Genomic DNA, 17,383 nt, shown 5'->3' on the forward strand with positions numbered 1-17,383 from the left:
AAAGGAAATTTTGGGTCAATTTGGAGCCAAAAAAAGGGCTGAAAAAAGCAAATTTTGGGTCTGTTTGGGAGCAGAAATGGGGAATTTTTCCATCTTTATTCATGGAAAAATTGGGAATTTGAACTGGGAGGAACTGGGATGAACTGGGAGGGACTGGGAGGGCTAAAAAGGAGAAAAAAGAGATGAAAAATTGGGATTTTTCTGCAGGAAATTGCAGCCGCTGCCGCCTTCCCTCAGGAATGTTTCCCTCTGAAAGGAACCTTTCATTACAGACCTTTCCAGCCCAAAAAAAATCCCCAAAAAATCCCAAAAAATCCCAGCGGCCTCAGCCCATCCCCCTCCTCCTGAATATTCCTGGCTTTGCACTTTTGCTCCCTTTTTTTGGCCTTTTTTGGCCTTTTTTTCAACTTTTTTCTCCCCTTTTTCCCCTTTTTATTCCCATTTTTTCCTCTTTTTTCCCCTCCTTTTTTTCCCTTTTCTCCCCTTGATTCCCCTTTTATCCCATTCTCCTCCTTCATTCCCATTGCTTTTCCTTATTTTCCCTTTTTTCTCCCCTTTTTTCCCCCATTTTTCCCCTTTCCCCCCTTGATTCCCATTTATTTCCATTTTCCTCATTTTTTCCTCCTTAATTCCCATTTCTTTCCTTTATTTTCACTTTTTCCCCCTTTTTTCCCAACTTTTTTCCCATTTTCCCCCCTTTTCCCCCATTGATTCCCATTTATTTCCATTTATATCCATTTTCCTTTCTTTATCCCCATTTCTTTCCCTTATTTCCCCTTTTTTCTCCTATTTTATCCCATTTTCCCCCTTTTTTCCCCTTGATTCCCATTTATTTCCATTTTCCCAATTTTTTCTCCTTAATTCCCATTTCTTTCCCTTCTTTCCCCTTTTTCTTCCTTTCCCCCCTTTATTCCCATTTCCCTCCCTTTTTTCCCCCCTTTTCCCCCCTTTTTCCCCTTTTTTCGCCATTTTCCCCCTCATTTTCCCCCCTCATTTTTCCCCTTGCTCCCCCTTGCAATTTTGCTGCTAAAACCCTTTTCAAAAATGGGAAAATTCGGAGTTAAAAATCCTCGGAAAATGAAATTTTCCACAGGGAATCTCTGAGGGGAGCAGGGGGCGTGGCCAACCACTCACTGCCATATATGGTCACAAAATGGGCGTGGTCTCCCATCTCCCACAGACCCATATATGGCTTTGTAGGCGTGGCTGAACGCCATACCCATATATAGCTACCAAAGAGGCGTGGTCTCATAGTGGGCGTGGCCAAGCTAAACCTACATACGCGGAGCTGCTTCACGGCCACCCCCATATATGGCATTATAGGCGTGGTCACGGCGCGGATTAACCAATCAGCGGGTGTGTGGGCGTGTCCATCGTGAGGCGCCTGAGGGGGGAAGGGCGTGGCCTGCCGTGAGGGCGGCCCAAGATGGCGGCGCGGCCGTGGCCGCTGCTGCCGCTGCTGCTGCTGCTGGCGGGGCCGGAGCGGGGCCCGGGCGGCTCCTCCGGGCGGCTCCGCCTGGGGCTGGGGCTGGGGCCCGGCCCGGCCCTCGGGTATTTCCCCGAGGAGCGCTGGAACCCGGAGTCGCCGCTGCGGCCGCCGCGCGTGGCCGTGGCGCTGCTGGCGCGGAACGCGGCCCACGCGCTGCCGCTGGTGCTGGGAGGGCTCGAGAGGCTGCGGCACCCCAAGGACAGGATGGCGCTGTGGTGGGTCTGGGGACAGTGGGGGACACTGGGGGGCGTGGGGACAGTGGGGACATTGGGGGACATTGGGGGGCATGGGGACACTGGGGGGACACGTCACACCAAGGACAGGATGGCGCTGTGGTGGGTCTGGGGACAGTGGGGGACACTGGGGACACTGGGGGGGTGTGGGGACATTGGGGACACTGGGGACACTGGGGGGACACGTCACACCAAGGACAGGATGGCGCTGTGGTGGGTCTGGGGACAGTGGGGCACACTGGAGGGCGTGGGGACATTGGGGGACACTGGGGACACTGGGGGGTGTGGGGACACTGGGGGTATTGTGGGGTTTGGGGACACTGGGGGACACTGGGGGGTCTGGGGACAATGGGGGGCGTGGGGACACTGGGGGGGAGTGGGGACGCTGGGGGGCGTGGGGACATTGGGGAGCATGGGGACATTGGGGACGGTGGGGACACTGGGGGGATGTGGGGACATTGGGGGACATTGTGGGACACTGGGGGGTCTGGGGACACTGGGGACACTGGAGGGGTGTGGGGACATTGTGGGGTTTGGGGACACTGGGGATGCTGGTGGGTCTGGGGACATTGGGGGACACTGAGGGGACATTGGGGGACCTGTGTGAGTGAGGGGAGTGTGGGGAACACTCTGGGATGGGCTCCGTGTGTGACACTGACCCTGTGCATGTCACCCCCCTGTGTGACACTGTCCTGTGTGACCCCGTGTGACCCCGTGTGACCCTGAGATGTCCCCGTGTCCCCTCAGGGTGGCCGCTGACCACAGCGTTGACAACACCTCTGTGTGTGTGTGTGTGTGTGACACTGACCCTGTGTGTGACACTGACCCTGTATGACCCTGTATGACCCCGTGTGACCCCTCTATGACCCCGAGTGACCCCGTGTGACACGGAGATGTCCCCTCAGGGTGGCCGTTGACCACAGCGTTGACAACACCTCCTCGCTGCTGCTGGAGTGGCTGGGCCGTGTGCGGGGCCGCTACCACCGCGTGCTCTGGAGGCACCAGGAGGAGCCCACGTCAGTCTGGGGGGGCTCTGGGACCTTTCTGGGGGGCTCTGAACCATCTCTGGGGGCTTTGAGCCATTTCTGGGGGGCTCTGAACCATCTCCGGGGGCTTTAAGCCATTTTTGGGGGTCTCAGGCACCTTTCTGGGGGGCTCAGAACCATCTTTGGGGGGTCTCAGGCACCTTTTTGGGGGCTCAGATACAATTTTGGGGATTTGAGCAATTTTTGGGGGCTCTGGCACCTTTCTGGGGGGCTCAGAACCATCTCTGGGGGTCTCAGATGCATTTTTGGGGGGCTTGGGCAATTCTAGGGGGGCTCAGACAGGTTTTGAGGAGCTCTTGACTCATTTTTGGGGGTCTCTGACATGATTTTGGGGGGCTCAGAACAGTTTTTGGGGGGCCTCAGATACATTTTGGGGCTTTGAGCAATTTTCGGGGGGCTCAGAACCATCTTTGGGGCTCAGAGCCATTTCTGGGGGTCTCAGGCACTTTTTGGGGGGCCCTGACACCTTTCTAGGGGGCCCAGAACCATCCCTAGGGGGCTCAGATACATTTTGGGGGGGTTGAGCCATTTTTGGGGGGCTCAGAACCATCTTTGGGGGCTCAGATACAGTTTTGGGGGTCCAGACTCATTTTTGGGGTTCCTGGGGGATTTTTGGTGGGGGGTCCCAGGGGTGTTCAGGGTGGAATTTCGGGGGTTTGGTCACTTTGGGGAGGGGCTTGAGGGGGGCCTGTGGGTCCCCAATTTCGGGGGGCTCTCCCCGGGATTTTGGGGTGTCTGAGGTTCCCCCCCAGTGCCCCCGAGTCCTTCCTCAATGAGGAGGGACCCCAAATTTGAGGGGAGGAATCCCCAAATTTTGGGGTTTTCCTCAGGTTTTGAGGCTCCCTGTGGGTCCCAAATTTCGGGGGGCTCCCCCGAGATTTTGGGGGTGTCCCTACAATTTCGGGGGGCTCTCCCTGGATTTTGGGGGGGGGTCTCCTCAGGATTTTGGGGTGTCTGAGGTTCCCCCCCGGTGCCCCCCAGGTCCTTCCCCGATGAGGAGGGACCCAAAATTTTGGGGTTTTCCTCAGGTTCTGAGGGTCCCTGTGGGTAACAGATTTTGGGGGGCTCCCTATAATTTTGGGGGGCTCTCCCTGAATTTTGGGGGGGGTCTCCTCAAGATTTTGGGGTGTCTGAGGTTCCCCCCGGTGCCCCCCAGGTCCTTCCCCAATGAGGAGGGTCCCAAAATTTGAGAGGAAAAGTCCCTTGGGGGTCCCCAATTTGGGGTTTTCTTCAGGTTTCGAGGGTCCCTGTGGCTCCCAAATTTCGGGGGGGTCCCTATAATTTTGGGGGGGGTCTCCTCAGGATTTTGGGGTGTCTGAGGTTCCCCCCGGTGCCCCCCAGGTCCTTCCCCGACGAGGAGGGGCCCAAGCACTGGAGCCCCGCCCGCTACGAGCACGTGATGAGGCTGCGCCAGGAGGCCCTGGAGGCCGCCCGGGCCATGTGGGCCGATTACCTGCTGGTAATGGGGGGGCTGAATGTGGAGAGGGGGCCCCGAATGTGGGGAGGGGTCCCCAAGGGTTGCTGAGCACCGGGGAGGGGTCCCCAGGCCTCCCAAAGGGAACAAACACAGCCCCAAGGTGGGGGACACTGGGGACACCCAGGGCTGGGTGTGGCTGTGTTTGAATTGGGGAGGGGTCCCCAAATGTGGGGAGGGGTCCCTGAATGTGGGGAGGGGTCCCCAAGGGTCCCCCAAGGGTCCCTGAGCCCCCTCAAGGGGGACAAACCCAGCCCTGGGGTGGGGGACACTGGAGACACCCAGGGCTGGGAGTGGCTGTGTCTGAATTTGGGGGGGTCCTGAATTTGGGGAGGGGTCCCTGAATGTGGGGAGGGGTCCCTGAATGTGGGGAGGGGTCTCTGAATGTGGGGAGGGGTCCCCAAGGGTCCCCCAAGGGTCCCTGAGCCCCCTCAAAGGGGACAAACCCAGCCCTGGGGTGGGGGACACTGGGGACACCCAGGGCTGGGTCTGAACCCAGTGGCTGTGCCTGAATTTGGGGAGGGGTCCCTGAATTTGGGGAGGGGTCCCAGGTGTGTCCCAGGTATGTCACAGGTGTGTCATTCACAGTTCCTGGACGCAGACAATGTCCTGGTGCACCCTGACACGCTGGGTGTGTCACACAGGTGTCACACAGGTGTGTCACAGGTGTCACACAGGTGTCACACAGGTGTGTCACACAGGTGTCACAGGTGTCACACAGGTGTGTCCCAGGTGTGTCACAGGTGTGTTATTCTCAGTTCCTGGACGCAGACAATGTCCTGGTGCACCCTGACACGCTGGGTGTGTCACACAGGTGTCACACAGGTGTCACACAGGTGTGTCACAGGTGTCACACAGGTGTGTCACACAGGTGTCACAGGTGTCACACAGGTGTGTCCCAGGTGTCACACAGGTGTGTCATTCTCAGTTCCTGGACGCAGACAATGTCCTGGTGCACCCTGACACGCTGGCCGTGCTGCTGGCTGAGAACAGAACCGTGGTGGCGCCGATGCTGGACTCGCGCGCGGCCTACTCCAACTTCTGGTGCGGCATCACCCCACAGGTGAGCAGGGCACGGGGCACGGGGGAGGGTGGGCACTGACAGGTGAGGGTGTGGCACAGGTGAGGGCGGGCACACACAGGGCAGGGTGGGCACAGGTGAGGGCACTGACAAGTGAGGGTGTGGCACTGACAGGTGAGGGTGTGGCACTGACGGGAGGGTGTGGCACAGGGCAGAGTGGGCACAGGGGAGGGTGTGGCACTGACAGGTGAGGGTGTGGCACTGACATGTGAGGGTGTGGCACAGGTGAGGGTGTGGCACCCACAGGTGAGGGCACAGACAGGTGAGAGTGTGGCACAGGTGAGGGTGTGGCACAGGGGAGGGTGTGGCACCCACAGGTGAGGGTGTGGCACTGACAGGGGAGGGTGTGGCACAGGTGAGAGTGTGGCACAGGTGAGGGTGTGGCACCCACAGGTGAGGGTGTGGCACAGGTGAGGGTGTGGCACAGGTGAGGGTGTGGCACCCACAGGTGAGGGTGTGGCACAGGTGAGGTGGAGCCATTCCCATGTTCCATTGCCAGTGGTCACACTCCCACTCCTGGCACCATTCCCAGTGCCACTCCCAGTGGTCACTCAGTGGTCACTCCCATTGGTCACTCAGTGGTCACTCCGTGGTCACTCAGTGGTCACTCAGTGGTCACTCATTGGTCACTCCCCATCCCCAGGGCTATTACCGCCGCACGGCCGCCTACCTGCCGATCCCATTGGTCACTCAGTGGTCACTGTGGTCACTCATTGGTCACTCCCATTGGTCACTCAGTGGTCACTCCCCATCCCCAGGGCTATTACCGCCGCACGGCCGCCTACCTGCCGATCCGGCGCCGGGAGCGCCGCGGCTGCTTCGCGGTGCCCATGGTGCACTCGACGTTCCTGCTGGACCTGCGCCGCGAGCGCGCGCGGGACCTGGCCTTCCACCCGCCCCCGCCCGGCTACGCCGGCCCCCTCGACGACATCCTGGTGTTCGCCGCCGCCTGCCGCCACGCCGGTGAGCGCCGCGAGTGGCATTGCTGGGTTGGGATTGCTGGGTTGGGTTGGGTTGAGTTGGGTTGAGTTGGGTTGGGATTGTTGGGTTGGGTTGGGTTGGGATTGGGACGACATCCTGGTGTTCGCCGCCGCCTGCCACCACGCCGGTGAGCACCGCGAGTGGCATTGCTGGGTTGGCATTGCTGGGTTGGGTTGGGTTGAGTTGGGTTGAGTTGGGTTGGGATTGTTGGGTTGGGTTGGGTTGGGATTGGGACGACATCCTGGTGTTCGCCGCCGCCTGCCACCACGCCGGTGAGCACCGCGAGTGGCATTGGAAGGCTGGGTTGGGATTGCTGGGTTGGGTTGGGTTGAGTTGGGTTGAATTGGGTTGGGATTGTTGGTTTGGGTTGGGTTGGGTTGGGGTGAATTGGGTTGGGGTTGTTGGGTTGGGTTGGGATGACATCCTGGTGTTCGCCGCCGCCTGCCCCCATGCCAGTGAGCACAGGCAGTGGGCATGGGATTGGTGGGCTGGGTTGGGTTGGGTTGGGTTGAGTTGGAATTGTTGGGTTGGGTTGGTATCGGGATGGGATAGTTGGGTTGGAGTGCGATTGTTGGGTTGGGATTGGTTGGGATTGATGGCTTGGGTTTGGTTGAGTTGGGTTGGGATGGTCGGGTTGGGTTGGGTTGGGTTGGGTTTGGGATTGGGATGCAGTTGGGTTGGGTTGGGTTCGGTTGGGATTGGGATGCAGTTGGGTTGGGTTGGGTTGGGTTGGGTTGGGTTGGGATTGGGATGCAGTTGGTTTGGGATTGGGATGCAGTTGGGTTGGGTTGGGTTGGGTTGGGTTTGGGATTGGGATGCAGTTGGGTTGGGTTGGGTTGGGTTGGGTTTGGGATTGGGATGCAGTTGGGTTGGGTTGGGTTGGGTTGGGTTGGGTTGGGATTGGGATGCAGTTGGGTTGGGTTGGGTTCGGTTGGGATTGGGTTGGTATTTGGGTGATCCCAGTTTCGGGGTGACTCCCCCATCCTGAGCCCGCTCTGGTCCCAATCCCGACGGATCCCCGATCCCGTTATCCCAGGGGTTCAGGTGCTCCTGTCCCGCCGGGAGCAGTTCGGGCTCCCATCCCTGATCCCAATCCCGTTATTCCCATTGTTCCCATTATTCCCGTTATTCCCAATCCCGTTATTCCCATCGTTATCCCAGGGGTCCAGATGTTCGTGTCCAACCGGGAGCAGTTTGGGTTCCCATCCCTGATCCCAATCCCGTTATTCCCGTTATTCCCATCGTTATCCCAGGGGTTCAGATGTTCGTGTCCAACCGGGAGCAGTTCGGGTTCCCATCCCTGATCCCAATCCCATTATTCCCGTTGTTCCCGTTATTCCCGTTATTCCCATTGTTCCCGTTATTCCCATCGTTATCCCAGGGGTCCAGATGTTCGTGTCCAACCGGGAGCAGTTCGGGTTCCTGCCGGTGCCGCTGCGATCCCAGAGCTCCCTGCGGGACGAGGCCGAGAACTTCCTGCACGTCCAGCTGGAGATCATGGGTGAGATCCCGAGGGATCCCAGAGGATCCAGAGCTTTGGGACTGTGGGGCAGGGAAGGATCCCAATGGATCCCAGAGGATCCCAGAGGATCTCAGAGGATCTGGGGCCTCAGGGTTGGGGGGGAGGGATCCCAATGGATCCCAAAGGATCCCAAAGGATCCCAGTGGATTCAGAGCTTTGGGATTGTGGGGGAGGGAAAGATCCCAAAGGATCCCAAGGGATCCAGGGCTTTGGGATTGTGTGGGAGGGAGGGATCCCAATGGATCCCAGTGGATCCCAATGGATCTCAAAGGATCCCAGTGGATTTCAGGGCTTTGGGACTGTGGGGCAGGGAAGGATCCCAATGGATCTCAGAGGATCCCAATGGATCCGGGGCTTTGGGATTGTGGAGGAGGGAGGGATCCCAAAGGATCCCAAGGGATTCAGAGCTTCGAGATCCTGGGGGAGGCGAAGGATCCTGGGATGGGAGCCCTGGGATTGGGAATTCTTCACCCCCAGGATGGGAAATGTTCCCATGGGATTTAGGGCCCATTCCCATGGGATTTAGGGGCTGATTCCTTTGGAATTTGGGGCCCATCCCCATGGGATTTAGGGCTCATTTCCATGGGATTTTGGGGCTGATTCCTTTGGAATTTGGGGCCCATTCCCATGGGATTTAGGGCTCATTTCCATGGGATTTTGGGGCTGATTCCTTTGGAATTTGGGGCCCATTCCCATGGGATTTAGGGCTCATTTCCATGGGATTTTGGGGCCCATTCCCTTGGGATTTAGGGGCCCATTCCCTTGGGATTTTCCCATCCCCATGGGATTTAGGGCCCATTCTCACAGGATTTTAGGCCCCATTCCCACAGGATTTAGGCCCCATTCCCACGGGATTTAGGGGCCCATTCCTTGGGAATTTGGAGCTGATTCCTTTGGGACTTAGGGGCTGATTCCCATGGGATTTAGGGACTCATTTCCATGAAATGTGGGGCCCATCCCCATGGGATTTTGGGGCTGATTCCCATGGGATTTAGGGCCCCATTCCCACGGGATTTTAGGTCCCATTCCCATGGGATTTTAGGCCCCATTCCCATGGGATTTTAGGCCCCATTCCCATGGGATTTAGGCCCCATTCCCATGGGATTTTAGGCCCCATTCCCACGGGATTTAGGGCCCATTCCCACGGGATTTAGGGCCCATTCCCACGGGATTTAGGGCCCCATTCCCACGGGATTTAGGGCCCATTCCCACGGGATTTAGGGCCCATTCCCACGGGATTTAGGGCCCATTCCCATGGGATTTAGGCCCCATTCCCATGGGATTTAGGCCCCATTCCCACGGGATTTTCCCCTTCCCACAGTGAAGCTCCCTCCGGCCGAGCCTTCCCCGCACGTGTGGGTCCCTCCCAAGGTCCTGGACAAGCTGGGATTTGATGAGGTTGGAGCCCCCCCTCGGAATTCCGGCCGGGATCCCCATCCCCCTCGGCCTTTGGGGCCTTTCCCACCTTTCCCCTGGGATTTTGGGGCATTGTCCTCCTTTTCCTTGGCATTTTTGGCTCATTTCCTCAATTTTGCTGGATTTTGGGTCATTTTTTTCTGCTTGATATCTGGATTTCCCCATTTCCCCCCAGATTTCTCTGTTTTCCCCCCAATTTTTCCCCATTTCCCCCTATTTTTCCCCTATTTCTGCCTGGATTTTGGGTGAACCCCCCCAGATGTCCCCATTTCCGCTATTTTTCCCCAATTTCCCCCCATTTTTCCCCATTTCCCCCAGATTTCTCCACCCCCCCATTTTTTTGCCATTCCCCCCCATTTTTTCCCCAATTTCCCCCCATTTTTCCCCATTCCCCCCCATTTCTCCCCATTTTCCCCTTTCCCCCCCACTTCCCCCCATTTTTTCCCCATTCCCCCCCATTTTTCCCCTTTTATTCCCCATTTCCCCCAATTTCCCCCATTTTTTCCACATTTCCCCCCATTTTCCCCAATTTCCCCCCATTTTTTTCCCAATTTCCCCCATTTTTTCCCCATTTTCCCCCATTTTTTCCCCAATTCCCCCCAATTTCCGCCATTTTCCCCCCAATTTCCCCCATTTTTTCCCCAATTCCCCCAATTCCCCCCATTTTCCCCCCATTTTTTCCCCATTTTTTCCCCAATTTCCCCCATTTTTTCCCCAATTCCCCCCATTTTTCCCCCCATTTTTTCCCCATTTCCCCTCATTTTTTCTCCATTTTTTCCCCATTTTTTCCCCATTTCCCACATTTTTTCCCCATTTTTTCCCCAATTCCCCCCATTTTTTCCCCCATTTTTCCCCATTTTCCCCCAGGTGTTCCTGATCAATCTCCGTCGCCGTTCCTGGCGCCGGGCGCGGATGCTGCGCTCGCTGCACGAGCTGGGCGTGGCCCCGCGGCTGGTGGAGGCCGTGGACGGGCGGTGAGAGAGCCCGGGGACCCCATGGACCCCACACAGGGACCCCAGACCCACACAGGGACCCCATGGACCCCACACAGGGACCCCACACAGGGACCCCAGACCCACACAGGGACCCCAGACCCACACAGGGACCCCAGGGACCCCAGACCCACACAGGGACCCCAGACCCACACAGAGACCCCACACAGGGACCCCATGGACCCCACACAGGGACCCCAGGGACCCCAGACCCACACAGGGACCCCAGACCCACCCTGGGACCCCACACAGGGACCCCATGGACCCCACACAGGGACCCCAGACCCACACAGAGACCCCATGGACCCCACACAGAGACCCCACACAGAGACCCCAGGGACCCCGGAGACCCCCCTGAGACCCCAGACCCACACAGGACCCCCCCTGAGACCCCCAAACAGAGACCCCCAGGGACCCCCAGAGACCCCCAGGGACCCCAGAGACCCCACACAGAGACCCCCAGACCCACCCAGAGACCCCCAGACCCACCCTGGGACCCCACACAGAGACCCCAGAGACCCCACACAGAGACCCCCAGGGACCCCCAGAGACACCCAGGGACCCCAGACCCACCCTGAGACCCCACACAGAGACCCCCAGACCCAGCCTGGGACCCCACACAGAGACCCCCAGACCCAGCCTGGGACCCCACACAGAGACCCCAGAGACCCCACACAGAGACCCCCAGGGACACCCAGGGATCCCCTGGGACCCCAGGGACCCCCAGAGACCCCACACAGAGACCCCCGAGACCCTCAGGGACCCCCTGGGACCCCAGACCCAACCTGAGACCCCCAGGGACCCCAGAGACCCCCAGAGACCCCACACAGAGACTCCCAGGGACTCCCAGGGACCCCAGACCCACACAGAGACCCCCACCCAGAGACCCCCCAGGGACCCCAGACCCAACCTGAGACCCCAGAGACCCCCAGAGACCCCAGACCCACAGAGAGACACCCCAGGACCCCCCTGAGACCCCCAGAGACCCCAGACCCAACCTGAGACCCCCACCCAGAGACCCCCAGGGACCCCAGACCCACACAGAGACCCCCAGGGACCCTCAGAGGACCCCCAGGGACCCCCACCCTGAGACCCCAGACCCTCCCAGAGAACCCCAGAGAACCCCTGAGACCCCAGACCCCTGCTAGAGACCCCCAGGACCCACCCAGAGACCCCCCCAAACCCCACCCAGAGACCCCAGACCCACCCTGAGACCCCCCCCAGAGACCCCTGCCAGAGACCCCCCCCAAACCCCACCCAGAGACCCCCAGATTTCCCCATTTCCCCCCAGATTTTTGCTGAATTCCTCCAGATTTTGGGTGATTTCCCCCCACATTTTGGGTCAATTTCCTGTCAGATTTTGGCCGAATTTACCCTCAGATTTTGGGTGAATTCCCCCAGATTTTGGGTCAATTTTCCCCCCATATTTTGGGTGAATTTCCCCAGCCTCTGGCCTGTTCCAGCCCCCCCAGATCCCCCCCCAGGGTCCCTTTTCCAGAAGGTTCCGTGGCTCCGCAGGGCCCTGAACCGCAGCCAGGTGGAGGCGCTGGGGGTGCGGATGCTGCCCGGGTACCGCGACCCCTTCCACGGGAGACCCCTGACCCACGGCGAGGTGGGCTGCTTCCTCAGCCACTTCCGCGTCTGGCAGGAGGTGAGGAGCCCCAAATTCGGGAATTTTGGGTGGGAATTTGGGAATTTGGGGGGTCTGGAACAATCCGGAGGGTCCAGGGAATCTGAGAGTCCAAGGGGTTCCCAAGGAGCCGCTGCTTCCTCAGCCACTCCCGCGTCTGGCAGGAGGGGAGGAGCCACAAATTCCGGAATTTGGGGTGGAAATTTGGGAATTTGAGGTCAAAATTTGGGAATTTGGGGGGTCTGGGATGGAATTTGGGGTCCAGGGAATCCAAGGGGATCCGGGGGGTTCCCAAGGAGCCGCTGCTTCCTCAGCCACTTCTGCGTCTGGCAGGAGGTGAGGAGCCCGAAATTCGGGAATTTGGGGAATTTTGGGAATTTGGGGGGTCTGGGATGGAATTTGGGGTCCAGGGGGTCAGGGGATCCAAGGGGTTCCCAAGGAGCCGCTGCTTCCTCAGCCACTTCCGCGTCTGGCAGGAGGGGAGGAGCCCCGAATTTGGGGAAATTTTGGAATTTTGGGCAGGAATTTGGGATTTTGGGGGGTCTGGAAGGATCCAGAGGGTCCGGGGAATTCCCAAGGACGGGAATGGCTCTCTTGGGGTCCATCCCAAATCCCAGCATCCCTAGAATTCCCAGGGTCCATCCCAGAATCTGTGGAATTCTCAGCACTCCCAGGGTCCATCCCAATTCCTGGAATTCCCTGGAATTCCTGGGCTCCGTCCCAGATCCTGGAATTCCCAGGGTCCATCCCCCATTCCCGACATTCCTGGGCTCCATCCCAAACCCCTGGAATTCCCAGCGTTCCTGGGCTCCATCCCACATCCCAGCACTCTTGGGCTCCATCCCCAATCCCTGGAACCCCTGGAATTCCTGGGCTCCATCCCCATCCCCGGCATTCCCGGGCTCCATCCCCAATCCCGGGAACCCCTGGAAGTTTCGGGATCCATCCCAAATCCCTGGAATTCCCTGGCATTCCCGTGCTCCATCCCCGTGCTCCATCCCCACATTCCCGTTCCCCATTCCCGGCATTCCCGTGCTCCGTCCCCGCGCTCCGTCCCCACATTCCCGTGCTCCATTCCCGTTCCCCATTCCCGTGCTCCATTCCCGGCATTCCCGTGCTCCGTCCCCGCGCTCCGTCCCCGCGTTCCCAGATCTCGGCGCGGGGCCTGCAGCGCTCGCTGGTGTTCGAGGACGATCTGCGCTTCGAGGTTTTCTTCCGCAGCCGCCTGACGGAGCTGATGGAGCAGCTGGAGCGGGCGGCCATCGACTGGGACCTCATGTGAGCCTTCATCATCACCCTCATCCTCACCCTCATCACCCTCATCCTCATCATCCCCATCCCCATCCTCATCCTCATCCCCATCCTCATCCTCACCTCACTCCTCACCCTCATCCCAATCCTCTGGGACCTCATGTGAGCCTTCATCATCATCTTCATCCTCACCCTCATCATCCTCATCCTCATCATCCTCATCCTGATCCCAACCCAAATCCCGTGGGACCTCATGTGAGCCTTCATCATCATCATCCTCATCATCCTCACCCTCATCCTCATCCCCATCCTCATCCCGACCCAAATCCCCTGGCACCTCATGTGAGCCTTCATCATCATCCTCATCATCCTCATCCTCCTCATCCTCATCCCGACCCAAATCCCCTGGCACCTCATGTGAGCCTTGATCATCATGCTCCTCATGCTCCTCATCCTCCTCATCCTCATCCCAAAACTCATCCCAAAACTCATCCAAACCCAAATCCCCTGGGACCTCTGAGCCTTCATCATCATCCTCATCATCCTCATCTCAATCCTCATCCCAATCCCATTGCCCTGGGACCTCAACGTGAGCCTTCATCGTCATCCCCTCATCATCCTCATCCTCATCCCAAAGCTCATCCCAGTCCCCTGGGACCTCATGTGAGCCTTCATCCTCCTCATCATCCTCATCATCCTCATCCTCACCCCACTGCGCCCCATTTCCCGAGGCCCTCTTGGATCCCATTGATCCCAATGACCCCATGAACCCCGGTTATCCCATTGATCTCATTGACCCCATTGATCCCAACGACCCCATTGACCTCATTGATCCCATTCATCCCAATCATTCCATTGATCCCAATGACCCCATTGACCTCATTCAGCCCAATCATCCCAATCATGCCGTTGATCCCAACGACCCCAATGACCTCAGTCATCCCACTGACCCCCATGACCCCATTGAGTGCATTGGTCTCATTCATCGCAATGATACCAATGACCCCATTGATCCCATTGATCTCATTCACAACATTGATCCCAATGACCCCATTGACTGCATTGGTCTCATTGATCTCATTCATAAAAATGATACCAATGACCCCATTGATCCCATTGATCCCATTGATCTCATTCATCGCAATGATACCAATGACCCCATTGACTCCATTGACTGCATTGGTCTCATTGGTCTCATTGATAACAATGACCCCATTGACTCCATTGATCCCAATGACCCCATTGACCTCAGTCATCCCATTGATCCCATTAACTTCATTGATCCCAATCATCCTATTGATCCCAATGACCCCATTGACCTCATTGATCCCAATCATTCCATTGATCCCAACGACCCCATTGACCTCATTGATCCCAATCATTTCATTGATCCCAATGACCCCATTAACCTCATTGATCCCAATAATTCCATTGATCCCAACGACCCCATTGACCTCATTGATCCCAATCATTTCATTGATCCCAATGACCCCATTAACCTCATTGATCCCAATCATCCTATGGATCCCAATGACCCCATTAACCTCATTGATCCCAATCATCCCATTGATCCCAATGACCCCATTAACCTCATTGATCCCAATCATTCCATTGATCCCAACGACCCCATTGACCTCATTCATCCCAATCATTCCATTGACCCCATTGACCCCAATGACCCCATTCATGTCATTGCCCCCCATGACCCTGCTGACCCCACTGACCCCATTCATGTCATTGCCCCCATGACCCCATAGACCCCAATGACCCCATCATGTCATTGACCCCACTGACCCCACTGACCCCAATCCCACCGCTGACCCCATTCATGTCATTGCCCCCCATGACCCCACTGACCCCATTCATGTCATTGACCCCACTGACCCCAATCCCACCGCTGACCCCGCTGTTGGCAGCTACCTGGGCCGGAAGCGCCTGGAGCCGGAGCGCTCGGAGCGCGGCGTGCCGGGCGTGCGGCAGCTGCTGCGCCCGGGCTACTCCTACTGGAGCCTGGGCTACGCGCTGTCCCTGCGCGGCGCCCGCAAGCTGCTGGCGGCCGAGCCCCTGGGCAAGATGATCCCCGTGGACGAGTTCCTGCCCCTCATGTTCGACCGGCACCCCAGGTACAGGATTTATGGGATTGGTGGGGTTTGGGGTTTATGGGGTTTATGGGATAAATGGGGTTTATGGGATACAAGGACGAGTTCCTGCCCCTCATGTTCGACCGGCACCCCAGGTACCGGGTTTGGGGTCAGGGATTTGTGGGGTTTGTGGGATTTGTGGGAATCAGGGACGAATTCCTGCCCCTCATGTTCAGCTGGCATCCCATGTTCCCATTTCCCCCCATTTTCCCCCCGTTTTCCCCCTTTTCCTCCATTTCCCCCATTTTAACACATTTTTCCCCCATTACCCCCGTTTTTCCCCATTTTATCCCCGTTTTTCCCCCCATTTTCCCATTTCCCCCCATTTTTTCCCCCATTTTAACCCATTTTTCCCCCATTCCCCCCCATTTCCTCCCCATTTTCCCCCCATTTCCCCCATTTCCCCCGTTTTTCCCCATTTTCCCCCATTTTCTCCCCATTTTCCCCCCAGCCCCGAGTACTCCCAGCACTTCCCCCAGATCTCTCACCTCTTTTTCCCCCATTTCCCCCCCCATTTCCCCCATGTTTTCCCATTTCCCCCCGTTTTTCCCCTAATTTTAACCAATTTTTCCCCATCTTCCCCCCATTTTTTCCCATTTTCCCCATTTTAACCCATTTTTCCCCCCATTATTCCCCATTTCCCCCCATTTCTCCCCATTTTTCACCATTTTCCCCCCGTTTTCCCCCAGCCCCGAGTACTCCCGGCACTTTTCCCGCCGGGACCTGCTGGCGTTCTCGGCGGAGCCGCTGCTGCTCTTCCCCACGCACTACACGGGGGAGCCCGGCTACGTCAGCGACACCGAGAGAGCCCCGGGCTGGGACCTTGGGAACGAGGAATTCCCGTGGGAACCCCCGAATTCCCGGCCCCGGAGCCCCCCGGAGCCCCCCGGAACCGGGGATGGGGGCGGGGACCAGGAATTCCCGCGGGAACCCCCGGATTCCCAACCGTGGAGCGACGGCAACGCCCGCGACGAGCTCTGAGCCCGGAACCCCCAAAGTTTGGGATTTTTTGGGGGAAAATTCCCACAGGAATCCCAGAATTCCCAACCCCAGTGTGACACTAAAAGCCCCCAAAAACATTCCCAAAATTTGGGATTTTTTGGGGAAAAATTCCCACAGGAATCCCAGAATTCCCAACCGTGGAGCGATGGCGACGCCCGCGACGAGCTCTGAGCCCGGAATCCCCAAAATTTGGGAAAATGGGCAGGAAATCCCATGGGAATTCTGGAATTCCCAACCCTGGCACGACACCAAGAGCCCCCCCCAAAAATAGCCCCAAAATTTGGGATTTTGGGGGGAAAATTCCCTCAGGAATCCCAGAATTCCCAACCATGGTAGGACACCAAGAGCCCCCCAAAAAATATCCCCAAAATTTGGGATCGGGAATTCTGGAATAGGGAAAAATTCCCTCAGGAATCCCAGAACTCCCAACCGTGGAGCGACGGCGACGCCCGCGACGAGCTCTGACCCCAGAATCCCCGAATCCCCAAAGTTTGGGGAAATTTGGGATAATGGGGAGGAATTCCCATGGGAATCCTGGAATTCCCAACCCCAGCACGCACCTGGAGCCCCCCAAAATTTGGGATTTTTGGGGAAAATTCCCTCAGGAATCCCGGAATTCTCAACTCTGGCACGACACCCAGAGCCCCCGAAAATTTGGGATTTTTGGGGAAAAATTTCCATGGGAATCCCGGAATTCCAAAAGATGGAACAACACTGATGCCCGTGATGAGCTCTGACCCCAAAATCCCCAAAATTTGGGATTTTTGGGGGAAAATTCCCTCAGGAATCCCGGAATTCCCAACCCCTGGCAGGACACCAAGAGCCCCCCAAAAACATTCCCAAAATTTGGGATTTTTGGGGAAAATTCCCTCAGGAATCCCAGAATTCCCAACCATGGAACGCCGGCGACGCCCGCGACGAGCCCTGACCCCAAAATCCCCAAAATTTGGGGGATTTTTATACCCAAATAAAGTTTTTATTTTTATTTTTAATCCTGGTTTGGAGTTTTTCTGTTCCCCTTTTATTCCCAAATTAAGTTTTTTATTTTTAATCCCAGTTTTGGGGTTTTTTTAATTCCCTTTTATTCCCAAAGAAGGTTTTATTTTTATTTTTAACTCCAGTTTA

At 57.4% G+C, this 17,383-nt stretch overlaps 1 protein-coding gene across 2 annotated transcripts; it reads left to right on the top strand.

The window, feature by feature from the left end:
• Positions 1 to 1,426: 1,426 nt before the first annotated feature.
• Positions 1,427 to 17,250, top strand: LOC136569986 (procollagen galactosyltransferase 1-like). 2 transcript variants are annotated; one of them, XM_066570386.1, is made up of 12 exons: positions 1,427 to 1,704; positions 2,628 to 2,738; positions 4,110 to 4,227; positions 5,171 to 5,305; positions 6,082 to 6,286; positions 7,686 to 7,805; positions 9,148 to 9,224; positions 10,110 to 10,216; positions 11,753 to 11,885; positions 13,015 to 13,142; positions 15,032 to 15,238; positions 15,946 to 17,250. In XM_066570386.1, exons 1-12 carry the CDS (start codon positions 1,427 to 1,429, stop codon positions 16,235 to 16,237), a joined length of 1,911 nt encoding a protein of 636 aa, XP_066426483.1. In that variant the 3' UTR covers positions 16,238 to 17,250. The 2 variants fall into 2 exon arrangements, with proteins under 2 accessions (XP_066426483.1, XP_066426484.1); XM_066570387.1 differs by lacking the exon at positions 1,427 to 1,704 and adding an exon at positions 1,920 to 1,935.
• The last annotated feature ends 133 nt before the right edge of the window (positions 17,251 to 17,383 follow it).

The sequence above is a fragment of the Molothrus aeneus genome, unplaced genomic scaffold (assembly GCF_037042795.1).
Source record: "Molothrus aeneus isolate 106 unplaced genomic scaffold, BPBGC_Maene_1.0 scaffold_30, whole genome shotgun sequence".
Taxonomy (NCBI): domain Eukaryota; kingdom Metazoa; phylum Chordata; class Aves; order Passeriformes; family Icteridae; genus Molothrus; species Molothrus aeneus.

Bases quoted from the DNA above. Each gene is read 5' to 3' on its own strand.
- LOC136569986 (XM_066570386.1), top strand. From the start codon at position 1,427: ATGGCGGCGCGGCCGTGGCCGCTGCTGCCGCTGCTGCTGCTGCTGGCG. The intron at 11,886-13,014 runs GTGAGGAGCCCC...CCGCGTTCCCAG, and splicing joins ACTTCCGCGTCTGGCAGGAG to ATCTCGGCGCGGGGCCTGCA. The intron at 15,239-15,945 runs GTACAGGATTTA...GTTTTCCCCCAG, and splicing joins ATGTTCGACCGGCACCCCAG to CCCCGAGTACTCCCGGCACT.